At 41.8% G+C, this 26448-nt stretch overlaps 1 protein-coding gene and 1 long non-coding RNA gene across 5 annotated transcripts in view; one reads left to right on the forward strand and one right to left on the reverse strand.

Annotated features, from left to right (window-relative positions):
- Nucleotides 1–26448, reverse strand: part of EYA3 (EYA transcriptional coactivator and phosphatase 3) — a 124019-nt gene that overhangs the window by 13028 nt on the left and 84543 nt on the right. For all 3 annotated transcript variants that reach the window (XM_032759489.2, XM_032759491.2, XM_058444313.1), the window contains 7 exons: nucleotides 24505–24588; nucleotides 22322–22411; nucleotides 19671–19729; nucleotides 15777–15937; nucleotides 12080–12194; nucleotides 10911–11032; nucleotides 99–199 (listed from right to left, as the gene is read on the reverse strand). In XM_032759489.2, coding sequence (XP_032615380.1) covers nucleotides 99–199; nucleotides 10911–11032; nucleotides 12080–12194; nucleotides 15777–15937; nucleotides 19671–19729; nucleotides 22322–22411; nucleotides 24505–24588 — 732 coding nt within the window. The remainder of the gene's footprint in view (nucleotides 1–98; nucleotides 200–10910; nucleotides 11033–12079; nucleotides 12195–15776; nucleotides 15938–19670; nucleotides 19730–22321; nucleotides 22412–24504; nucleotides 24589–26448) is intronic.
- On the forward strand, nucleotides 12191–15901 carry LOC116813161 (uncharacterized). Of its 2 annotated transcripts, none has more exons than XR_009214916.1 (3): nucleotides 12191–12283; nucleotides 13469–13623; nucleotides 15827–15901. It is a non-coding gene; the product is annotated as an uncharacterized LOC116813161 (long non-coding RNA). The 2 variants fall into 2 exon arrangements; XR_004370906.2 differs by having other exon boundaries at nucleotides 15806–15891.

Here is a 26448-nt window from a genome sequence, read left to right on the forward strand (position 1 = left end):
ATAAACGCGTAATAGATTGCTAAGATTTTGTAGTTTTTCCCATTTTTCTAATTACTCGATGTACAACCACATAGACTATTTTTCTTTAGCATAGTTACCTGTTTGGCTGCAATTTCTTCATCTCGTCCATCTCCAATCACCACATATGTGACTTTCTTTCCAAACCTTGACACAATTCTCTCAAAGCAGCTCTCCTTACCTGATGAGAAAAAGAAATTTCCTGTTAGAATACTCTTCTCTTCTTTTCAAAACCAAAGAGGGCTGCTGCTAGGTTCACCTGCCTGTGCTTAGGTGGACTAAGTGACAGCCCATGTACTTTGCTTGCTCGGGAGTAGGGATGGGAGCTAGAGATCCAGTAGACCCTCTGCCCAAAGAATGTGAAGTTGTGGCATTAAAACAACTTGGCCGGGCACGGTGGCTCACGCCTGTAATCCCAACACTTTGGGAGACCGAGGTGGGCAGATCACCTGAGGTTGGGAGTTCGAGACCAGCCTGACCAACATGGAGAAACCCCGTCTCTACTAAAAAACAAAATTAGCTGGGCGTGGTGGTGCATGCCTGTAATCCCAGCTACTGGGGAGGCTGAGGCAGGAGAATCACTTGAACCCGGGAGGCAGAGGTTGCAGTGAGCCGAGATCATGCCATCGCACTCCAGCCTGGGCAACAAGAGCGAACTGTCTCAAAAAAAAAAAAACAAAAAACAAAAAACAACTTATTTTAACCTTCACGTTGAGGGTGAAGTCCCTAAGATCTTAGTGTGAGGGAATCTCTATAAATGGGAGAGATTAATAGGTTTAGTGACTTGCCCCTAGATGACAAACAAGCAAGTAGCTAGAACTTGGGGCCCCTGACTGCAGATCTAGGCTCTGGTCATTGTGCCGTAATGAACGAATGATTTTTGGGGTGAAATGTTTTAGGGTAGAAAAGAGAAGTGAAAACACAAGGCCCTGATTTCTTGTTAGAAACAATAACAAACAAAAAGCCATTTTCCTCCAATTCTTCATTTCCCAGAAACAGTCCTGAGTATAGGCCTTTCAGTATAGGCCTTTCTGACAGTCCTGAGTACAGGTCTTTCAGTGAGAGAACAGCCCCAGAATAGAACTGAGAACAGTGACCAATAAATATGGTAGCAACATTTGTCATATCTGGAACCTCCTTACTTACTATACCTTGTCATTGTAACCAAGATACTGCATCACTGAAATTGACCTTGGGAAATGGGTGATTTAAATCCATTTCTCAGAACTGCAGACAGTTCTGAGAAACATGGCAGTGTATCAAAACTCAAATCCCATCTGCAACCAACACCTAAAACATGCACAGATCATACTGCTGTGGGAAAGATACTTTATTTGTATAAATAAAAGGAAGCTATATCCCTTGCTCTTTTTTTTTTTTTTTTTTTTTTGAGACGGAGTGTCGCTCTGTCACCCAGGCTGGAGTGCAGTGGCGCGATCTCGGCTCACTGCAAGCTCCGCCTCCCGGGCTCACGCCATTCTCCTGCCTCAGCCTCTCCGAGTAGCTGGGACTACAGGCGCCCGCCACCACGCCCGGCTAATTTTTTGTATTTTTAGTAGAGACGGGGAATCACTGTGTTAGCCAGGATGGTCTCCATCTCCTGACCTCGTGATCCGCCTGCCTCGGCCTCCCAAAGTGCTGGGATTACAAGCATGAGCCACCGCGCCCGGCCTCCCTTGCTCTTTTTATCTCCCTGCTTCTGCCACCTTTTTCAGTTAAACAAGGTCCTAACTTTGGCTTTCTTCTTCATCCTGCTCTATTAACCTTCTTGTTCTTTCCCCTTGCCCAATAGAGTGACTTTGTACCAGGGTTCCTGTGTAAATAAGATAAAGCTGCCTCTTCCTCAAGACACTTGACTGCCATCTGCTGGAAAATCACTGTAATATATAAATACACAAATCTAAGATAACATAATTGGCCAAACTTATACTTCCATACTGAGAAGTCCTACTTGGCACAGAAGTTGTGCAGATATGTAACTGCAAATCTTTGACATCCTTAACCCAGTGGCACTTCAAAACAGATGGACCAGTCAACTGGACCAGACACTAGTTCACTCTGGACTCAGCTGGCCACTTACAATATAAGGCTTGGCTTAGGTGCACTTGGGCCTCTTTTAGTGCTAATATTTTACAGTAGAATTGTCATGCCTTACATTCATATGAGGGATTCAATCAATGTTTGCTGAGTAAATTCATATTAATTTCACAAATGATTCAATGGAGGACTGTAGTCCAGGTCTTATGACTCAATTCAGTTCAAACATTAAACCATTCAACTAATAATAAATTCTTACTATGTTCAAGGTGTTGAATAGTTCTTTAATTCTATTTCACCCATTACAGCTTTACAAACTAAGCCAACCTCCACCAGATGCACAGTCTACTATGATCTGTCTGTAGCAAAAAACTCTTTTAAGTGAGTCAGATTTGACTTTCTTGTAAGACTCAACAAAGGCAGTAACTCATATTTTGAGGATAAGAACACAGATATTTTCATTGTCCTGGCATGCAATGATCAAGGATGAAATATACTTTGTAATGTCTCCTTTAAAAGGATTAAGAGGCCAAGAGAGTTATTAACAGCTCAAAGTAAAGAAGCAGCTCCATGAAAACAGGACGCACTCCAATACAGTTGGTAAAATACTTCCATTTCTGGATATGAGCTTTCCTGTTCAGGAGGATGAGGCCAATGATTAATCAGTTTACCAAATGTCAAGCAATTGAAGCTGGTGAACTGTAAGATCAGCCAAGTCTTTGGAGAATATTAGTCCCTGAGTTTTCTCTATTAAAATATTTCTGGCCAGGAGCAGTGGCTCATGTCTGCAATCCCAGGAACTTTGGGAGGCCTAAGGCAGGAGGATCACTGGAGCACAGGAGTTTGAGATTAGCTTGGACAACACAGTGGGACCTTTTCCCTACAAAAAAATTAAAAAATCAGCTGGGTATGGTGGTGGAACATGCCTGAAGTCCTGGCTACTCAGGAGGCTGATGTGGGTGGATCACTTGAGTGTGGGAAGGTTAAGGTTGCAATGGGCTATGATCATGCCACTGCACTCCAGCCTAGGTACCAGAGTGAGACCCTGTCTCAAGAAAACCCCCCAAAACAAAAAAAAAACTTCTGACATTTTCAGAAATTATTTTAAGAATTCTCTTTAATGTCCCCAAATCACAGAATGGCCATTAAGAGAACCATATTTTGCTATCATTTCAGACGAAGTGAAAAAGTATTTCTTCTCCGTGCTCCCATTTCACAGTTCTGTGAAGAAAAGGCTCAAGCCTCCCACTGTGGTTACCATAGCACCAGATCCCACTGCAGCTTTGCAAATGAGCTCTGGATGAGCTGAGACTGAGGAAAAATACCAAATAAGCACACTTACTGACAGAGGGAATGAGATAATTTCCATTAGCCTGATGAGCCTGCGGGTGCCAGGTCTCAGTATAATAAGCACTACAGAAAATCTGTCCTTCAGATGTGGGAGACTCTGAGTGCTCTGGGTTCCTATGATATACATAAAGCAACCGGCAGCAGGAACAATATCTGAAGGGAGCGCTTTCATATATGTTCCCTTCCACCCAATCCCTTGTAAATGAAATAATTCAACCATACAAAAAAGCATGGAGAATTACCAGCCTTGACAACAAAGTGAGACCCCATTTCCACAAAAAATAGGAAAAGTTAGGCATGGTGGTGTGCACCTATAGTCCCAAGCTACTCGAAAAGCTGAGGTGGGAGGGTTGCTTGAGCCAGGGAGGTCGAGGCTGTAGTGAGTCGTGATCACTGAACTCTAGCCTGGTGAGACCGTCTTAAAAAAAAAAAAAAAAAGAAAAAGAAAAAAATGCCTACCACCAGCGAAGCTTTGTAAAATCTTAACACTTCATAGTTACTGTATTTATTTACTTATTTATGAGACAAAGTCTTGCTATGCCATCCAGGCTGAAGTACAGTGGCACAGTGATAGCTCACTGCAGCCTCGAACTTGTGGGCTGAAGTGCTCCTCCCACCTTAGCCTCCCGAGTACCTAGGATTGTAGGTACAAGCCATCACACCTGGCTAATTTTTTTTTTTTTTTTTTGAGACAGAGTCTTGCTCTGTTGCCCAGACTGGAGTGCAGTGGCGTGATCTTGGCTCACTGCAACCTCCGCCTCCCGGGTGCAAGCGATTCTCGTGCCTCAGCCTCCCAAGCAGCTGGGACTACAGGTGCCCGCCACCATGCTCGGCTAATTTTAGTAGAGACTGGGTTTCACCGTGATGCCCAGGGTGGTCTTGAACTCCTGAGCTCAGGCAATCCACCCGCCTCGGCCTCCCAAAGTGCTAGGATTACGGGCATGAGGCACAGCTCCTGGCCACACCTGGCTAATTAAAAAAAATTTTTTTGTAAAGATGGGGTCTGACTATGTTGTCCAGGCTGGTCTCAAACTCCTGGTCTCAAGTGATTCTCCCACCTCAGCCACCCAAAACCCTGGGATTACAGGCGTGAGCCACTCCACCTGACCCTTATAGTTGCTCTAGATTTAAAAAAAAAAAAATCAAGACATTACAGAACAAAACTTTTCAAGTACCCCTAAAATGTAAATATTTTAAATCTTTATATAGATATTACGTACTGTACCTTTATCTGTCTGCAATGTTTTTTGTTCATCAGTTTTTCTTTTTTTCTGAGGCACAGTCTTGCTCTGTTGTCCAGGCTGGAGTGCAGTGGTGCGACCTTGGCTCACTATAATCTCCGCCTCCTGGGTTCAAGCGATTCTCCTGCCTCAGGCCCCCGAGGAGCTGGGATTACAGGGGCACACCACCATGCCTAGCTAATTTTTGTATTTTTAGCAGAGATGGGGTTTCACCACGTTGGCCAGGCAGGTGATCCACTCACCTTGTCCTCCCAAAGTGCTGGGATTACAGGTGTGAGCCATCGTGCCCGGCCTATTGTTTTTAAGATTAATCCTTATAAGTATATGTAATTTTACTTAATCCACTTTTAACTGCAATATAGCATTCGGTTGTTTGAATACATCTATCAATTTTCTGTTCATGGACAGGTTTACAGACCAATTATTTTCTTTTTTTTTTTTTTTTTTTGAGACAGAGTCTTGCTCTGTCTCCCAGGCGGGAGTGCAATGGCGCGATCTCAGCTCACTGCAAGCTCCGCCTCCCGGGTTCATGCCATTCTCCTGCCTCAGCCTCCCGAGTAGCTGGGACTACAGGCGCCCGCCAACACGTCCGGCTAATTTTTTGTATTTTTAGTAGAGATAGGGTTTCACTGTGTTAGCCAGGATGGTCTCGATCTCCTGACCTCGTGATCCGCCCGCCTCGGCCTCCCAAAGTGCTGGGATTACAGGCTTGAGCCACCGCGCCCGGCCCAGACCAATTATTTTCTATGATGAACAAGTGTGCATCAAAAAAATCCTTGTACATGTCTCCTTGTGCATGTAAGAATTACTCAAAGGTAGAGGTTAGCAAACTTTTTCTGTAAAGAGCCAGACAGTATACAGTATATATTTCAGGCTTTGCAGGCCCTATGGTCTCTGTTGCAACTATTCAGCTCTGCTACTATAGTGTGAAGGCAGTTGTATAAATAAGTGGGCATGGTTTCAATAAAAACTTACACAAACAGCCAGAGGGTAGGGTTTAGCCCATGGACTGTAATTTACAGACCCCTGCTCTGAAGTATATATATATCTTAAAAGTGGAGTTGCATGATCATAGGGTTATGTACACCTCAAACTTCATTAGACATTAACGTTCTCCAAAGCAGGTTATACCCATTTTCAATCCCACTTGCAGAGGCAGAGTTCCCATTACATTGTTAGATTTAAGTTTTTGTCTATCTGATGGTTGGAAAATGTACCACATTTAAATTTGCATTTCCTTGATTTGCAGTTCCTTAATTTGTGAGGTTAAGGACTTATTCATATATTTACTGACAGTTTTGTTTTCCTTTTCGGCAAACTGGTTGTTTCAAGGTTTTTGCCTATTTTTCTATATTCAAAATTGTCTCTTGCTTACTGATTTGCAGGAATTCTTTATAGATTCTGCATTCTTTTTCTTTTGAGATGGAGTTTCACTCTTGTTGCCCAGGCTGGAGTGCAATGGCGCAATCTTGGCTCACTGCAACCTCTGCCTCCCCTGTTCAAGTGATTCTCCTGCCTCAGCCTCCCCAGTAGCTGGGATTACAGGCGTGTGCCACCACACCCAGCTAATTTTGTATTTTTAGTAGAGACGGGGTTTCACCATGTTGGTCAGGCTGCTCTCGAACTCCTGACCTCAGGTGATCCACCCACCTCGGCCTCCCAAAGTGCCAGGATTATAGGCATGAGCCACTGAGCCTGGCAGTTCTTTATAGATTCTGTATTCTAACTGCCAATTAAATGTGTTGTAAATACCTTCTCCCAAAATGTGGGCTTGTCTTGTTACCTTTTTTCAAGAGACAAGGTCTCCTTTTGTTGCCCAGGCTAAAGTGCAGTGCAGTGGCACAGTCACAGCTCACTGCGGCCTCCTTGAACTCTTGGGTTCAAGTGATCCTCCCGCCTTAGCCTCTTGAGTAGCTGAGATCACAGGCACTCGCCACCACCCCTGGCTAATTTTTATTTTTATTTTTGTAGAGATGGGGCCTCACTATGTTACCCAGGATGGTCTTGAACTCCTGGCCTCAAGTGATGCCTTAGCCTCCCCAAAGTGCTGGAATTAAAGGCATGAGCCACTGTGCCCAGCCTGTCACTTTATGTTATACTTAACTGTATGTAAAATTAAAAGTTCCATGCAATCAATGGTCTTTTTTTTTTTGCTTTTTATACTATCTGTTGATTCTTAAGAGGCCCATCCTCACCTTAAGATCATACAGATACTCTTCTATATTTTCTCCTAAAAATTAAAAAACATACCTTTCATGGTAAGTTTTTAATCTACCTGTAATTTATTTTTGCATATAACATAAAGAAGGAAAACAATTCTGCCTTTTTTTCTATGTGGATAATCCAATTATCTTAGCACCACTGATTGCAGGTAAGTTCCATGAGGACACAGGACTTTTGTCACTGCTGTATTCCTAGTGCCTTGGCATTGCCTAGTACACAATAGGCACCATTGTTATTTTTCCTCATCTAGTGGATCATTTCCATCTGCATATAAAATAGATATAATTTCTCTTATGAATCTTATAAATCCTCTTAAGTCCATGTACCTCTAGAGCCACTACTTCATTTTTCTGTTCCTCTCCAAACAAACCTCCTCTAAAGAGCTGTATAGTTCCCTTCTCCAACTCTCCTTCCATTCTCTCTCATTTACTAAGTTAGTAAAAATATTAGAACAGGTCTAATAAAAATATCGTTAGACCAGTTCTATAAAATTTCAATTCTCTCTTAAACTACTTCCAATTAGGGTTTAATCCCTATTCAAACTGCATGTCAAAGCTATTAATGACCTTCATGTATCTAAAAACAATCTTCAATTCAATTCTCAAGTCTTTTTTTTGAGACAGGGTCTCACTGTGTTGCCCAGACTGGAGTACAGTGGCATAATCACGGCTCACTGCAGCTTTGACCACCTGGGCTCAAGCAATTGTCCCACCTCAGCCTCCCAAGTAGCTGGGACTATAGACATGCACCACCACTCCCAGCTAATTAAAAAACAAAAAACAAAAACAAAAACAACTATGTAGCCCAGGCTGGTCTTGAACCCCTGGGCTCAAGCAATCCTTCTGCCTCAGCCTCTCAAAGTGCTGGGATTACAGGCGTGAACCACTGTACCTGGCCCTTGGGTCTCATTTGACCCATCAACAACATTAGAAGGAGTTGATCACTCTTCCTTCATTCTTTCTCGTTCTCCTCCTGCCTCACAGGTCAGTCTTCCTGACACCTTTTGCTGGTTCTTCCTCATGATCCAAACATTAGAGGACCCCAGGGCGTAGCTCTTAGACCTCTAGTCTTCTCTATCTGTACTCACTTTTTTTGTTGTTGTTGAGGTGGAGTCTCACTCTGTCACCCAGGCTGGAGTGCAGTGGCGCCATCCCAGCTTACCGCAACCTCCGCCTCCCAGGTTCAAGCGATGCTCCTGCCTCAGCCGCCCGAGTAAGTGTGATTACAGGCGCCTGCCACCAAGCCCAGCTAATTTTTGTATTTTTAATAGGGGGTTTCACCATGTTGACTAGGCTGGTCTCGAACTCCTGGCCACAAGTAATCAGCCCACCTTGGCCTCCCAAAAGTGCTGAGATTACAGGCGTGAGCCACCACACTTGGCCTGTACTCACTTCTAAGATCTCATTTTACTTGAGAAAACTGAGGCTCAGGAAAGAAGATAATCTGCCTAAGATGAGAACTAAAGTAGGGAGGCCAGGACTTAAATCCTTGTCCTTGATGTTTATTTTCTTTTTCCTTTAAAAAAAAAAAAAGCTGGAAAATATGCATAACATGAAATTCACTAATCTTTAAAACAAAAAATTTTGGCGAGGTGCAGTGGCTCATGCCTGTAATCCCAGCACTTTGGGAAACTGAGGCAGATTGATCACCTGAGGTCAGGAGTTCGAGACCAACCTGACCAACATGGTGAAACCCCATCTCTACTAAAAATGTAAAATTAGCCAGGCATGGTGGTGCATGCCTGTAATCCCAGCTACTTGGGAGGCTGAGGCAAGAGAATCGCTTGAACCTGGGAGGCAGAAGTTGCGGTGAGCCAAGATCGCACCATTGCACTTTTTTTTTGCCTGAGCAAAAAGAGCGAAACTCCAACTCAAAAAAAAGTAACATAAAATTTACTCTTAACATTTTTTTTTTTTTTTGAGACAGAGTCTCACTCTGTTGCCCAGGCTGGAGTGCAGTAGCGTGATCTCGGCTCACTGCAACCTCCACCTCCCAGGCTCAAGCAATTCTCCTGCCTCAGCCTCCCAAGTAGGTGCGATTACAGGCTCACGCCACCATGCCCAACTAATTTTGTATTTTTAGTAGAGACAGAGTTTCACCACTGTGGCCAGGCTGGTCTTGAACTCCTGACCTCAAGTGATCTGCCTGCCTCAGCCTCCCAAAGTGCTGGGATTACAGGCGTGAGCCACTGCGCCTGGCTTCTCTTAACAATTATTATTATTATTATTATTTTGAGACGGACTCTCACTCTGTCACCCAGGCTGGAGTGCAGTGGCGCAATCTCGGCTCACTGCAACCTCCGCCTCTCAGGTTCAAGGGATTCTCCTGCCTCAACCTCCTGAGTAGCTAGGACTATAGGCATGTGCCACCATGCCCGGCTAATTTTTTGTATTTTTAGTAGAGATGGGGTTTCACCGTGTGAGCCAGGATAGTCTCGATCTCCTGACCTTGTGATCCACCCACCTGAGCCTCCCAAAGTGCTGGGATTACAGGTGTGAGCCACTGTACCCAGCCTCAACAATTTTTAAGTGTAAAGTTCTGTCATGTTAACTATTGCATAAAAGATGTCTGGAACCTTTTCATTTTGCATGGCTGCAACTCTATATCTGTTGAATAACTCCCATTTCCCTTCCCCTCCAGCCTCTGGCAATTATCATTCTACTTTCAGTTCTATGCATGTGATTACTTTAGAAGCCTCATATAAATTGAATCATAAAGTATTTGTCTTTTTGTGATTGTCTTATTTTCACTTTCATTTAGCATGTCTTCAAGGTTCATCCATGATGTAGCCTGTGACAGAATTTCCTTCCTTTTTAAGGCCCAATAATACTTCACTGTACGTGTATACCACATTTTGTTTATCCATTCATCCACATTTGACATTTGAGCTGCTTCTAAGCTCTGAACTATTGTCAATAATGCTGCTATAAAAATGAGTGTGCAGATATCTCTTTGAGACTCTGCTTTTGGATATTTGGACATATTTCAAGAATCTGAGACCTAATTCTCTCAGATATTTACCCAGAAGATTACCCAGGCTGAACTCAAACTCCTGGGCTCAAGGGATCCTCCTGACTCAGTCTCCCAAATACCTGGGACTACAGGTATGCACCACCGTGTCTATCAACAGTTGCATCATTTTACAATCTTACCAACAGTGCACAAAGGTTCCAATTTCTCCACATCCTTGTCAATACCTTTTATTTATTTATTTGGAGACGGAGTCTCGCTCTGTCACCCAGGCTGGAGTGCAGTGGCGCAATCTTGCCTTAATGCAAGCTCCGCCTCCAGGGTTCACGCCATTCTCCTGCCTCAGCCTCCCGAGTAGCTGGGACTACAGGTGCCTGCCACCACACCCAGCTAAACTTTGGCCAATACCTGTTATTTTATTTAAGACATAGGGTCTCATTCTGTCACCCAGTTTATAGCACAGTGGCAAGATCACGTAGCTCACTGCAGCATTGAACTTCTGGCTCAAGTGACCCTCCCACCTTAACCTTCCACATAGTTAGGACTACAGCTGCGTGCCACCACACCCAGCTAATTAAAAAAAACTTTTTTGTAGAGACGGAGGTCTGCCATGTGGCTCAGGCTGGTGTTGAACTCCTGGCCTCAAGTGATCCTCCCGTCTCAGCCTCCCAAAGTGGTGGTAATACAGGTATGATTCATCTTGTCTGGCCACCATTTTTAGGTATACAGTTTAGAGCCTGATTTTTAATCTAGTGCTTTTTCTATTATACTACATACTCTCTGTGAAAAAGAGAAACTTGAAATGAGGCAAAAATAGATTTCTAAGCTAGATATTATGTTCTTTCAAATATTATCAAAGAGCATGCTTATGTAACTTACTAGCTGTGAGAACTTGAGCAAGCTATATAACTACTAAGCCTCAACTGCATTACTGAAAACATTAGAAGACTGTTGAGGATTATAGGTATTACAAATAAAGTGTCTAACAGAGGGGCTAGAAAATAATAGGTGCATCATGAGTAGAAAGTTTTATTGCAAGGCCAGTGACAAGAAACAGCATAGAAACCATACCAATTTTGGTAGCACTATAGATGTTCTCAATAGGAAATATTTCTCCTAGTCCATATAAGAGAACCTTGGCCAGGGCTGGAACCAGCTGGGTGGTAGTGATCAGAACATTCACACAATTCTTTCTATAAGGGAGTAAAAGGGAAAAGAAAAGGTGAAACTAAACCAACCTGGGAGCAAGAATTCATATGTGCCAACTCTTTAGAATTTAATTATTAAAAATTAACTTTAAGGGACCTGGTATTATACTGTTCAGGGCCAATGTTCAGCTACTACTCATTATTTCATGTTCATGTACACGCCTTCATATTAAAGGGCAGAGATTCTACTCATTTTTGTATCTTAGTGGACACAGAGCAACAACTTAGTTCTTGCCTTATTTCCCCTCTGACCATTCTAGTCACAAGTACTTGATAAATAACCACCAACCCATGTCACTGATACCATATTTTAGAAAACAAACAAACAACAAAAAGCTCTGAGCTGTACTCTTTCATCTGAATGCAAGTCAGTCCATAAATGAGATATGATTTGTGTTTGCTTTGCTCTTCACACAATAGCAACATAGATTCTAGAATACACACTAATTTTACATGTCCTTTACCTTCACCGGATATCCACTCCTTGGTGTCAGTTTTACTGTTTACTATGTTGTGGATCTGGAATTCCTGCTTTGAGGGAGGGAGCAATAGGGTATTGATGGAGACACAGACTGGTGCATTTATTTCCCAGTCTAAGCGTCATGTTGAAATCTCCTTAATCTGCTTAATGTACCCTTTTTCTTTTGAATCTTGCCTTCTTTGGTGGGTTTGGATACATTTCTTGGAGCTTCCTGTACCTAGGATATTTGTAATACATCTCCTCCATGTATTCTTTGATGTCACCAGGTCCAACTTCTGGACAAAAGATTATGGGTTACTGAGTTTTAATTTCGTGAGCAAAAAGTAAGGAGAAAGAAAAAGGATTTCATATATAAATATTCTCTTAAAACTAGAAGGCGTGCTGTTAACAAAAAATGATCTTGCTTCTCACCTAACACAAATACTTCCGTACATCATTTAAACTCCTCTCTACCCCTATCCCAAACCCTGTTTTAGAGAATGGCTTATCCTAAACTGGAGTAGAAGAATATGTCTCTGAGAGGATGAGACCTAAAAGAACCATTTCCATACCTGGACTGGATGAGAAGTAAGGACTTTAATGCAGTTCCTAGCCAGGAATCTGTTAAAACTTCAATTTCTGCTCTCAATCTCTGCAGTGCTTCCTTCCTCTGGGGACTGAGGAGACCTTTAGGAGTAAAAGCAGACACATTTATCATTTGACAACATATATTTGCTGATACTGAGAAAGCAACTTCTAAATTCAATTTAAAAAGTGTGAGTCACTGAAATATTCTACTATGTGTGTGTGTGTGTGTGTGTGTGTGTATATGTATGTATTTTTTTCCCATGAACACATATGCTTTATTGAATTCCATTGTAGACAGGTGAATATAAACTGCTGTATATAGGGGTGGGGTCAAAAGGGCAGGACCAACAGCCCCAGGGTGGAGGGTCAGCAGTGGAGTACATGGATTCTGCCACTGGCCTTGGAGATCCTTTATCTTCTAAGAAATTGCTTGGAAGATTATCACTGAGCTAGTGGTGAAAAGCATGATGAGTGCGATGACCACAGGGATGTCGAGGAACAGGGTACAGATGTTCAAGCACTTGGTGGTGGAGGCATAGGCCTGGGCCCCGGTCACATCACCCACTATCTTCCTGTCCCTAGACTTCATGCAGTACACTAATGCTATGAAGCCCAGGAAGCACTAGTTTATGAAGAGCATTTTAAACAGGGTTTGGGCATGGAGGTCTCGCTGCAGATGTGGATCACAGAGGACATCAAGGGAGCAGAGCTATGGGGTGCCCCTAGCACAGCAACCTCGTGTTTCTCTTTGAACATCTCCTAATTTGGCGGGAGGCCAGTGTTGGCATGAGTGAACAAGGATTTGGAAGTGTGGTTCTTGGTGTCAAGATAAGACCAGTTGTCTTTTCTTCTTTTTTTTTTTTTGAGATGGAGTCTTGCTCTGTCGCCCAGGCTGGAGTGTAGTGGTGCAATCTCAGCTTACTGCAACCTCCGCCTCCCAGGTTCAAGCAATTCTCTGCTTCAGCCTCCTGAGTAGCTGGGATTACAGGTGGCCGCCACCACGCCCAGCTAATTTTTGTATTTTTAGTAGAGACGGGGTTTCATCATATTGGCCAGGCTGGTCTTGAACTCTTGATCTCATGATCCACCCACCTCGGCCTCCCAAACTGCTGGGATTACAGGTGTGAGCCACCGTGCCTGGCATTTTTTTTTTTTTTTAATTTCTCTTCTTGGAGAAACCTTAGAGTAGTGCTACCCAGAATGCCATTACTTTCTTTATCAGAGTGTTCTGGGGATGTTCAGGCAAAAATAAATTTCTAGAAAAGTGTTGTCACAGGGACACAATAACAACAATGAAATCAGCTGACAGAAATAATTAAGATTCTGGTGCAAGCTCCTTCTTTCATCACCAACCAATAGCATATCTTTTGCAGACTGGTCGACCACACTTTGAATTGCACTGCTTAGAATACGACATCAAGAACCAAAGTGCGAAAAATTAGTGTTACAGCTAGAAGAGTCCTCAGCATTTCTAATCTCTCTGTAAAGAAACCAAACTCAACGAAAACAAGGACCCTAAGATTACACAGTAAGTTTGCAGCTTTTGGTCTTAAGAAGTCTTTCCATTACTCCACAGAACTTCCATGGTGACTACATGTCCACTTGCTTCAGAACATGTTGACATGAAATTCCAGGTTAATGACTAATTCTCCATACTGTACTTCTGAAACAACTCCAACTGATAAGACACTAAAACACTACCCAAGACTAGATATCTAAGCACAAAAGAGAGCTCATATGATGGGAGCCTGCTCTCAAGACATTTCAGTTAAAATATTCAAACAGTCAATCTGGATCTGAATTTTCTATAGTGAAGGCTAAAAAAAAAATCCTGTATTCTATTAGTAATACTCCACAAAAGCAGATGGCATTTTTGTGAGGAGGAGAACTGGAGTATAATTTGTTTTCAGATTGATGGTTCCACAATGTAAGTCTAGAATTAGATGACTCTTAACATTTTGGATAAAACAAAACGACAACAAAACTAGTACCTATATATGATATACTCAACTAATACATGATGTGGCGCTTTCATCAATTCATATTGTACAAAACATACAGCTGGCCATTAATTTTAATCTATTCTCCAAAGTAGGCTCAGAGGATTCTCACACAAGGTTACATCACTTTGTTCAGGAAACCAGGTCCAGGCATTGGGCAGGGAAAAGATGAAGAGACTCAGGCTGTATATGAAAACTAGCAAAAAGAAAGGCTAATGTTTGTGAGAAAGAAAATGCAAAAAGACTTAGAGTTACCAAAATAAAAAATACTGGCTTTGAATCATGAGAAGAAATAAGCAATAAAAAGGGGAATCTGAAAAAGGTAAATTAGATTCCTGAAGTCTGGAAGCCCACGATTTTTATCTGGTATTAGAGAGCTGTAACCGAAATGAACCAAATTGATCTTTAAAGTCTTGTTCCTACTTTCTGCACCACATTGTAAGGCAGCATAGTATAGTACAAGGGCTCTTGACCTTGAGTAAAATACCTCTAGGCCAGCCGTCCTCAACCTTTTCAGCACCAGGGACCAGTTTCATAGAGGACAGTTTTTTCATGGACCTGGGTGGGGGGCGGGAGGTTTCAAGATGAAATTGTTCCACCTCAGATCATCAGGCATTAGTTAGATTTTCATAAGGAACATGCAACTAGATCCCTTGCATATGCAGTTCACAATAGGGTTTGTACTCCTATGAGAATCTAATGCGCCACTGATCTGACAGGAGGTGGAGCTCAGGCAGTAATACTCACTTGCCGGCCACCTCACCTCCTGCTATGTGGCTGTGCTGCCTGGTTGCTAACAGGCCGCTGACTGGTACCAGTCTGAGGCCTGGGAACTGGGGACCCCTGCTCTAGGCAGGCTATGTAATCCCTGAATCTTCGAGCAACATTTTGTATGTATTTGTATCTTTGAGGGTGATGGTTTACAGTTTTAAATATTTTCTCAAAAGGGTACCTCACTAAAAAAAGGAGCTGCATGAAAGTGCACTGGACCAAAAAGTTAGGGAATGTGAATTTCAAACATGGTATGGTTACAAATTTGCAATGTGACCATGAATAAGCTGCCCCCACTACCCCTATGATGGACATCACTTTTCTCAACTGCAAAATGAGGAATTCAGATTAGACTTCTGTCTCTTTTAATTCAAACAATCTATGATTAATTCTAAATAACAGAATTCTTGGCATAGTGGCATCTGGCATTTGAAATATTTCTGGTCAGAAAGAATTTCCAAGATCCTTCAAATCACAACACATTGATACTGCCAACGTACAATCCTGGACCTAGATTTCCATCCGTGAAAAGTTACTAGCTAGTTCTCCTTGACTTGTCCTGATAGTTATATAAACCAGCCAAAAAAATATGTGGCACCCTATTAACTAGCATTGACAGTAGTTGTGATACAGGTCATCAAACATAATCTACAGAACATGTTTCCTTTAAAAAGGCATTTGTCCAAAGAGAACAAGAGAACTTTCCAAAATTATGCTTAGAGAAGCCCGTTAGAAATACAGAGCTTCCTCCCAAAAGGTTTCAACCAAACCTCTATTTTTTTAAATACAGAGTTTAACATGTTACTGTGGCATAATTTATAAGCAGTTATCATGGGGAATCTAAGGAATCCCTGGAAAGGAGGAAACCAGGAAGAAACAGAGAATCAGACTGGTTATATGCCACACTTACCACCCACGTTGCTTTTATGCTTATCATAGATTTCTCTCACTTTCCGGTAGCGGAAAGCTAGTTTCCTCATCCAGTCCACACCTCCCTGAACACCCACAGATGAACCATGGCTGCCACTACCTCCTGAGCCACTGAAACCATCTGTTGAGAAACTGTAGTTGCTGCAAGGAGAGAAGATAATAAAAATTAAAATTTATACAGCATAAACTTTTTGTTTGAGTGCTATTTGGTTGGGTTCTTGGTATTTGATAAATAAGGCCAATGGCTTTAAGGATCTTCTTCCTTAATCTCTGTATGTCAGAGTCTATCTTTCATTAGTTCTCTATCTCACACTTATTACTTCTATCAAAGAAAGGATTGAAATGAGAGAGGGAATGAAAGGTAGAAACAATTCAAGCACCAGCATTCCTTAGAGGTTGACTTGGGATAAGGCATCTTTTTCACTAATGACAGAAAATAACCACACAGTGAAAAAAGCAGAATATAAAATTTTGTGAGTACACATACACGCGCAGTGATTACAACTATGTAAAAAGGAGAAACATGAAAAAATAATGAAAGGAAATAGCCTAAAATGCTAACAATGGTAAGATAATGGCAGATATTTCCTTAAGTGATCTGCTGGCTGGTTTATGTTCATAGGTCACTGTGGTAGCTTCAAAATAAGTCCATAAATTCTTTGATATTCCTCTCTTCTAATTCTGCTCTCCTTGGGTATGGACTATACTTAAAATATAAATAGAAAGTGATAAAACTGATAGTGTTAGGCTTCAGAGACTAGGCTTCTTCTGCTCTCTCGGAACACTTGCTCTGGAAGAAGCCAGCTGTCACGTGAGAATACTCAAGCAGCCCCATGGAGAGGCATGTGTAATGAGGAACTAAAGCCTTCTGTCATCAGCCACATGTCAGAGATTGGAAACACATTCTCCAGCTCCAGTTAAGCTTTCAGATGATTAGAGCTCAAGCCAACATCTTGATTTCAACCCCAGAAACTCTAATTGAGAACTACCTCTGGGGCTGAATGCCTGTAATCCCAGCACTTTGGGAGGCCGAGGTGGGTGGATCGCCTGAGGTCAGGAGTTCCAGACCAGCCTGGCCAACATGGTGAAACCCTGTCTCTACTAAAAATACAAAAATTAGCTGGGTGTGGTGGCACAAGCTGTAGTCTACTCGGTAGACTGAGGAAGGAGAATCGCTTGGGATTGGAAGGCAGAGGTTGCAGTGAGCCAAGATCGCGCCATTGCACTTCAGCTTGTGGGGGGGGAAAGAACTACCCATGGTCAGGTGCAGTGGCTGGTGCCTGTAATTCCAACTATTTGGGAGGCTGAAATGGGAGGAGTGCTTGAGGCCAGGAGTTTGAGACCGGCCTGGGCAACATAGCAAGATCCCATCTCTAAGAAAAAAATTTTTTAATTAGTCAGGTATGGTGGTGTGTACCTGTTGTCCTAGCTACTTAGGAGGCTGAAGTGAGAGGACCACTTGAGCCCAGGCTATGATCACACCACTGCACCTTGGCCTGGGCAACAGAGCAGGCCCCATCTCTTTGGAAAAAAAAAAAAAAAAAAAGAACCACTTCTGTACACTTAAAAAATGATAAAGATGGTAAATTCTATATGTATATTTTACCTTGACAAAATAAAATTTGTAACAGTGAAAAAAATAAATTAATAATAGATTTTCTAGATTTAAAATCCATTAAGTAGGCTGGGTGTGGTGGCTCATGCCTATAATCCCAGCACTTTGGGAGGCCAAGGAGTGGGGATCACTTGGGTCCAGGAGTTCGAGACCAGCCTGGGCAACACAGGGAGACCCTGTCTCTAAAAAAAAAAATGGAAAAATTAGCTGGGTATGGTGGCATGCGCCTGTGGGCCCAGCTACTCAGAAGGCTGGGGTGGGAGGATCACTTGAGCCTGGGAGGTTGAAGCTACAGCAAGCTATGATCACAACACTGCACTCCAGCCTGGGTGCCACAGCGAGACCCTATCTTAAAAGGAGAAAAAAAAAAAAAAAAGACATTGAGTACAAGCCGGGTGTAGTGGCTCACACCTGTAATCCCAGCACTTTGAGGGGCTGAGGTGGGTGGATTGCTTAAGCTCAGGAGTTTGAGACAAGTGTGGGCAACATGGCATTCTTGTCTCTACTAAAAATACAAAAAATTAGCCAGGAGTGGTAGCATGCGCCTATGGTCCCAGCTATTTTGGGGGCTGAGGTGGGAGGATTGCTTGAGAGAGGCAGGGACACAGGTTACAATGAGCCCAGATGGTGCCATTGCACTCCAGCCAAAAATAAAAAATAAAAATAAACAAAGAAATTGAGTAAAGATGAATAAAATTAATAAATTAAAATAAAATAAAAAATATTAAGTATTTTTTAAAAAGAAAAAACTAGCTAGGTCACTTTTAAGTTCCTCACCTACAGAAGCTGTGAGAGGATAAATGTTTCATTGTTTGTTTGTTTTTTAAGACGGAGTCTTGCTCTGTCGCCCAGGTTGGAGTGCAGTGGCGTGATCTCGGCTCACTACAACCTCTGCCTCCCAGGTTCAAGCAATTCTCCGGCCCCAGCCTCCCGAGTAGCTGGGACTACAGGCGCATGCCACCACGCCCGGCTAATTTTTGTATTTTTAGTAGAGACGGGGTTTCACCATGTCAGCCAGGCTAGTCTCGAACTCCTGATCTCAAGTGATTGGCCCGCACTGGCCTCCTGAAGTGCTGGGATTACAGGCATAAGCCACTGTATCTGGCCATTTAACTGTTTTAAGGTACTAAACTTTGGAGTAATTTGTTGCATAACAACAGATAATACAATTATACAAACTAGGAAGGATTAATATTTCATAAGTAAAGATCTAAAAATGACTGAACAACTTGGTTCAATCAAAAGTTAAAATAGATCCCAATATGCTAAGAGTGAGATTCTGTGCTTAAGAAAATATAGCTGCTAAGACATGATAGGTAATTACTGGTGAGCCACACGTATAAGAGGAAAAAAAACAACAACTGGGGTTCAGAGCAGAATATAAACTCTTCAGACAAGACTTTTCCCTGAAAAGAACAGTAAAGTGTCATAAGAATTGTGCCCTCCATGACCATGTGACACCACAACATGTACAACTGGATGCTGCACCTGAAAGTGAAACCTTCCAACATTCTCAGCTCTACCTGACGAGGTCCTGATTAAGGTGGTATGTCCAGTTCTGCTCTGTATTTGAAAACTCGTGGATGGAACACTGAATTTTGGGGTAGTTACTGGGAAGAACATTTTACTTACAAAAAGGGATAAACATTCAAACAAACTAATATGAAAAGACGTGACAGGTTTTTTTCTTATAAGTCTTTAAGCTAGATAAATTTTTGGATCCTTCTTAGCTAAGGTTACTGGGCCAGAAGAAAGAGGAATGAGGAGGCTGAGCAAGCATTTTGCCACTGAGATCTCCTTGGTTTAGCTTTCACTATAATAAAATGTGGAAGACTACCTTACGGAGATGGCATCTCCCTGTGTTGTCCAGGCTGGTCTTGAACTCCAGGACTCAAGTGATCCTCCTGCCTTGTGCTTCGAAGATGCTGCAATTACAGGTGTGAGCCACCGTGCCTGGCTTGCTACCCATTCTTTAATGTTCTGCTTTAATGCTACTCCACTGAGAAGGCCTCTCCAATGTTGGCACTACCCACTCCCTATCCCCAACAGAATTCTTTCCTCTCGCGCTCCACGGCATTTTCTATTGTCACCTTCTCACGCTGTACATCATGGTTAACTACGTTTGTTTCTATGTCCTCTAACAGGTTGTGAGCTCTTTCAGAGATATATTCTATTTATCTTTGTTTTCCTCCAAACCTAGACAGACAGATCTTGCTCATAACAGGTGTACTGGTGTTCAAGAATCATTATGTTTATCACCTCAAGTCTTGGCCATTGTCATCAGAAGCCACATCTTCCACATGTACCTGGTCGCACTCCTGTTAAAAGACAAAACACACTACTTCAGTCCAGGGAGTAGAAGTGATATTACCATCATGACATACTATAAAAAGACCATATACAGTGGCAGGATAATGAAATGCCTTATGGAATCTCTTATGTGTGGGTGATCACTCTCACACTCCTTGCTGTCCAATTCCTATTAAGACCTGATTCACATCCCAGTCTTCATGAATTCTATAACTATCCCATCCCTTATTTCTACTCCTATCTCAATATTTCATTTCTGCAACAGCTCATGGTTATGAATAAGCACAAGCTCCCTTACACTTCAATGTCCTTGTGTCCTACACCAGACTGTAAGACCTATTACAATGCGGGTCTCTTGGGGCAGCAGCCCCATCCCACAGCTCCTTTGCATCTCTCTCATCTAGTCCAGTATCCTTATGTAGGTTGTGCCCAATAAATTTTTATAGACAAAACAGATGCTGGTAGAGTGTGGTATCAAAACCGAGAATGACTGAAATTTCTAACTTCAAAGTCAGGAGTTAGAAGAGGTCATCTAAGTCAATCTCCTCATGTTTTAAAAGTGAGGTGAAATGATTTTCTCAAAGTCATACAATTAATGAGTGGCAGAAAGAGACTAGAAATAACCCAGGTTTTCTGCTTCTTTTTTTCCCCCGCTTCTAATCCAAGGTTCTTTCCACCAAGCCCGTGCTACTACTGACATAAAATGCCGCCCACTGCCTAACTGATGGATGTACTCCTCTGATACCACTTAGGGTACCTGCATCAGAATCCTCTGGGGAAGTTTTTTAAAAATGCATATTCTTGGGTCCATCCCAGACCTACTTGAATCAGAATTTCTGAGAGTGAAGTCCTAGAATCTCCACTTTTAAGAAGCTCCCCAGGTGATTCTTATGCCCCCTAAAGTTGAGAAGCACTGACCTGGGGGGCAGGAACACATTCAGGTCAAATTCTTCACAGAACTTTCAGTTCCTGAGTGAGGACTATGTCTAGAAAATCATTACAAATACAATTGGCAATAATTATTGGCATGTAGTAGGTTTTCAATAAATGTTTGCTGAATAAAAACTATGATGTCCTAATTTATCAACATATGAAGTTGAGGGAAGATTAAAGCATTATGGAGTTTAGACAAAAGTACTGGAGCTCAGGGCACTATTAATTTATTGAAGAATTGTCTGTTGAGTAGAACAGACATTTATTTTAAAAGAGATGGGATTACTTTCTGTTGGCTGGGCGCAGGGGCTCATGCCGTTAATCCCAGTACTTTGGGTGGCCAAGGTGGGAGGATCACTTGAGCTCAGGAGTTTGAGACCAGCCTGGGCAATACAGTGAAACCCCATCTCTATTACTAAAAAAAAAAAAAAAAAAAAAAAAAAAAAAAAAAGATTAAAAAAATTATTACTTTGTGTTTATAAAATACTATCTTTTTATTTTTTATTTTTAAAGACAGAGTCTCTCTCTGCTGCCCAGGCTGGAGTGCAGTAGTGCAATCTTTGCTCACTGCAACCTTCCCCTCCCCTGCCTCAGCCTCCTGAGTAGCTGGGATTACAGGTGTGTGCCACCATGCCCGGCTAATTTTTGTATTTTTGGTAGAGATGGGGTTTCACCATGGTGCCCAGGCTGGTCTCAAACTCTTGACCTCAAGTGATCTGCCCACCTCGGCCTCCCAAAGTTTTGGGATTACAGGCATGAGCCACCACGCCCAGCCTATAAAATCCTATATTACTTTACTTTAAAATTTTCACTATTTTTAAAACTAGGTAAAATATGTAGTACACAGCTCAAAATTCAAAGGACATGAAGTGAAAAGTGTACTCCCTCCCACCTTTGTGTCCTGGCAACTCATCCCTCTCCATAGATGGTAACCACTGTTGGTAGTTTCCTGTGTAGGATGACTGCGTAACTGAGGCCCAGAATGGGAACATAACTTTCCCTATGTGAGATTCACATTCTGGTCTTCTGACTCCCTGTCCTGTGCTCCTTCTGCTACACCGTGTTCACCTCAAAGGTGAACTCAAATGTCAAAGCCAAAAAATTTCACCATGAAGCTCTTAGTGTTTCCTGGTTTTTCTGGCACCTAACTATAAAATTATTATGAATATCAAGGTTAACCTACATATGAACAACAAACATGTATAAAATATGATGGGTTAGAGTAACCATTTATAGATTCGACAAATCAGGAGACTATCCTTTAAGAATGTAAAACGGAAGAAAAGTCAAAATATAATTGAGAGTACAAATAATCAAACTCACTTTATATATATTATTTAATATCGATTATTAAGTTAGAATATTGGTTTATATGTCAGTGTTTTGCCTGATGGGTTGGCCTTTCCCCTAGTGCTAGATCACCTCCAAATAAACTAACAAAAATCAAATTTTTGAGCCAATAAAATTGAAGGTCAGAACCAAAACTGTGGTGACCCAACCACAAGTACTATTTCTCTAAGACTATGTATGTATGCCTTAGTGGCCAGCTGGTCTCTCCATATCCACCCTATCTAACCACGTATCTTCTAAATATAATAAGCAAAAGCTCTAAATAGTTACTGAATAAAATGTCTCACTGAAGCACAGAAACAATTTAAAATGCTTACCTCTAAGTCATTGAAAAAGAGATGAGTATCAGCCACTTCAAAAATCATTTCTTCCATTGTTAAACCTGAGCCAATCACTACTGTTGGGTCCTAGAAGACAGTAAGAAAAAATCACCTTGACTTGGTAGTCACAGTCCTAGTTCTAATCTTCAAATTTCAAAATTATTTTAGGTCAATGCCAAAACACACAAGCTCCCAACTGTGCTTCAAACTATCATTGATGCAATTTCATTCATAGTTATGAGAATCCAGGATTGTAAAATAGAGAAGATATGGACAGTTAAACATTTCAGGACTTTAGTTTCTAGAAATTAGTAGTTTCATAAAGATAAATGAGGACAGAAAATATGTTTGTTTTTTTTTTTTTCTTTTTTTTTGAGACGGAGTCTCACTCTGTCACCCAGGCTGGAGTGCAGTGGTGCAATCTCGGCTCACTGCAAGCTCTGCCTCCCGGGTTTGTGCCATTCTCCTGCCTCAGCCTCCCAAGTAGCTGGGATTACAGGCACCCGCCACCACGCCCGGCTAATTTTTTGCATTTTTAGTAGAAATGGGGTTTCACTGTGTTAGCCAGGATGGTCTTGATCTCCTGACCTTGTGATCCACCCCCTCGGCCTCCCAAAGTGCTAGGATTACAGGTGTGAGCCACCATACCTGGTCAGAAAATATGTTTTTAAAAAGACACAATGCTGACCAGGCAAGGTAGCTAGCTCACACCTGTGATCTCAGCATTTTGGGAGGCTGAGGCGGGAAGACTGCTTAAGGCTAGGAATTCTAGACTAGCTGGGGCAACAAAGCAAGACCCCCATCTCCACAAAAAGTAAAATTTGGCCGGGTACAGTGGCTCACGCCTGTAATCCTAGCACTTTGGGAGTCCAAGGCAGGCGGACTGCTTGAGCCCAGGAGTTTGAGACTAACACTTTGGGAGGCCAAGGCAGGTGGATCACGAGGTCAGGAGATCAAGACCATCCTGGCTAACATGGTGAATCGCCATCTCTACTAAAAATTAGCTGGGTGTGGTGACGGGCACCTGTAGTCCCAGCCACTCAAGGGGCTGAGGCAGGAGAATGGCATGGACCCAGGAGACGGAGCCTGCAGTGAGCCGAGATCGCACCATTGCACTCCAGCCCAGGTGACAGAGCGAGACTCCGTCTCAAACAACAACAACAACAACAACAAAATTAGCCAGGCATGGTAACGGGTGCCTGTAATCCCAGCTTCTTGGGATGCTGAGGGAGGAGAATCATTTGAACCCGAGAGGCAGAGGTTGCAGTAAGCAGAGATCATGCTACTGTACTCCAGCCTGGGTGACAAGAGCAAGACTCTCTCAAAAAACAAAACAAAACAAAACAAAACAAAAAAAACCCACACCTCCTAACAAAAACGTTAGTAACAATATGAAATAACTGGAAGTAATAGGACAGGCAAAGGAGGCAAATATTTTTATTTTTAGAGATGGGGTCTTACTAAGTTGCCCAAGCTGGATTCGAACTCCTAGGCTCAGGCAATCTTCCCACCTCAGCTTCCTGAGTAGTTGAGACTACAGGTGCACGCCACTGTACCTGGCTGGGGTGCAGATATTTGTATAAAATTTATTCATATAAACTGAAAAACATGAGCTTGGAGGTAATTTAGAATAGAAATACACAGCCTAATAGTCTCAAAACAGCCCATCCTTCTGTTAAAACTGATATGTACACTGAAGATATAACAAGTTTTGTTTGGTGTATTTAGTTTAAAAAGGGATGTAATCTATTTTAGAAAGATATTTTATCTATATATTTTACTTATATATATCTGGCATATATTTGGCTAAATAAAATGTTCAATTTGGGCTGTTAAAAGTGTGTTAAGGAATAAGACAGCCTCTGGAATTTATTAATATAATCTTGAGACTCTGCTCTGTTTTGAGCCTCATTTCTATACTTCAATCTTTACAAAATGCCATTCTCCTACAACTTCAGCTTTCAGCACTGGTTCTAGTAGTTTCTAGCTTTACCATCAATTCTGCCTGACCATGTAGCCTGCCTAATACAAGCCATTTGCAAGCCATTTGTTGAAGTTTTACATGGGAAGTGAAAAGTCAGCCAACACGGGTAGCAGAGAAATAATTTGTTATGTGTCAGAAGAGGGACTGACTATATAGTCAGAAGAGGGACAGTTACAACAAAGAAGACTCAAATTACCTTTCCATACTTCTGGGCATAGGATCCAGTAAGAAGCGAGTGGAAGATGATGATGGTTTCATCCAAGTCCCATAGAAATACCCGCTGAGGAAAGAAAATATAAAAAATGAGTATATTTTCCAATTACAATGGAATGAAACTAGAAATCAATAACAGAAAGAGAACTGGGAAATTCACAAATATGTAGGAATTAAACAATACAATACTAAACAACCAATGGGTCAAAGAAGAAATCATAAGTGAAATCAGAATATACCTTGAGGTGAATGAAAACAGAAATAAAACATTAAATTTGTGGAATACAGTGAAAGCAGTGCTAACAGGAAAAATTATAGCTTATTTTATATATATGCATTACATTTTTTATATATATGTATTTTATACATACATTAAAAAAGACAAATGATCCCAAATCTATGACCTAATTGCATATCTTAAGAAACCAGAAAAAGAGAAAAATAAACATAAAGCTAGCAGCAGGAAGGAAATAACAATGGTTAGAGCAGAGATAAATAAAAGAGAGACTACAAAAACAACAGAGAAAAATCAATGAAACAAAAAGTTGGTTCTTTGAAAATATCTATAAAATTCACAACCTTTGGCTAAATTGACTAAGGGAAAAAAAGAGAAGATTCAAATGACTAAAATCAGAAATGAAAGTGGGGACATCACTACCAGTTTTATAGAAACAAGGATTACAAGAGAATACCATGCACAGTTGTATACCAAGAGATTGGGTAACCCAGGTGAAATGGTCAAATTCCTAGAAATACATAGCATAAAGTACCAAAACTGTCTCAAGAAGGAATACAAAATCTGGTAAGAGCTATAACTAGTAAGGAGATTGAATGCATAATTAAAAACATCCCAACAAAGAAAAGCCCAAGATAAGATGGTTTTAATGGTGAGTTCTTCCAAACATTTACAGAATTAACACGAATCCTCCTTAAACTCTTACAAAAAATGGAAGAGAAGGGAATACTTCCTGACTAATGCAATGAGGCTGGCATTATCCTGATACCAAAGTCAGACTAAGGCACTGTAAGAAAACTATAGACCAACATCTCTTGTGAAAATCAATATAAAAATACTCAACAGGCCAGGCACAGTGGCTCACACCTGTAAACCTAGCACTGTGAGAGGCTGAAGCAGGCAGATCGCTTGAGCCTAGGAGTTTGAGATGAGCCTAGGCAACATGGCAAAACACCGTCTCTACAAAAAAACACAAAAACTACCCAGTTCCGGTGGTGCATGCCGGTAGTCCCAGCTACTTGGGAGGCTGAGGCAGGAGGATCACTTGGGCATGGGAAGTCAAGGATGCAGTGTGCAGGGACCACACCACTGCACTCCAGTCTGGGCAACAAAGTGAGACCCCGTCCCAAAAAAAAAACCAAAAAAACAAAAAAACCCAAAAAACCACACATCTATAAAACTAAACAAAACAGAGGTAAACCAAATTCAGCAGCATATTAAAAGAATTAAACATCATGGCAGGGCATGGTGGCTCACGCCTATAATTCCAGCACTTTGTGAGGCCGAGGCAGGTGGATCACCTGAGGTCAGGAGTTTGAGAACAGCCTGGCCAACCTGGTGAAACCTCGTCTCTACTAAAAATACAAAAATTAGCTGGGTGTGGTGGTGCATACTTGTAGTCCCAGCTACTTGGGAGGCTGAGGCAGGAGAATCACTTGAACCCAGGAGGCAGAGGTTGCAATGAGCCGAGATTGTGCCACTGCACTCCAGCGTGGGCAACAGACAGAGGTTCTGTCTCAAAAAAAGAAAAAAGAATTAAACATCATAACCAAGCGAGATTAGTTCCCAGAACATAAGGATGTAAGGATGGTTCATTCAACATAAAAAAATTAATTAGGAGTGCAAAAGGCTTATTGGAAAAAAAATTACGCAAAGTAATACACCACATTAATAGAACAGAGGGGGGAAAAG

Source organism: Hylobates moloch, unplaced genomic scaffold (assembly GCF_009828535.3).
Source record: "Hylobates moloch isolate HMO894 unplaced genomic scaffold, HMol_V3 SCAFFOLD_9, whole genome shotgun sequence".
Taxonomy (NCBI): domain Eukaryota; kingdom Metazoa; phylum Chordata; class Mammalia; order Primates; family Hylobatidae; genus Hylobates; species Hylobates moloch.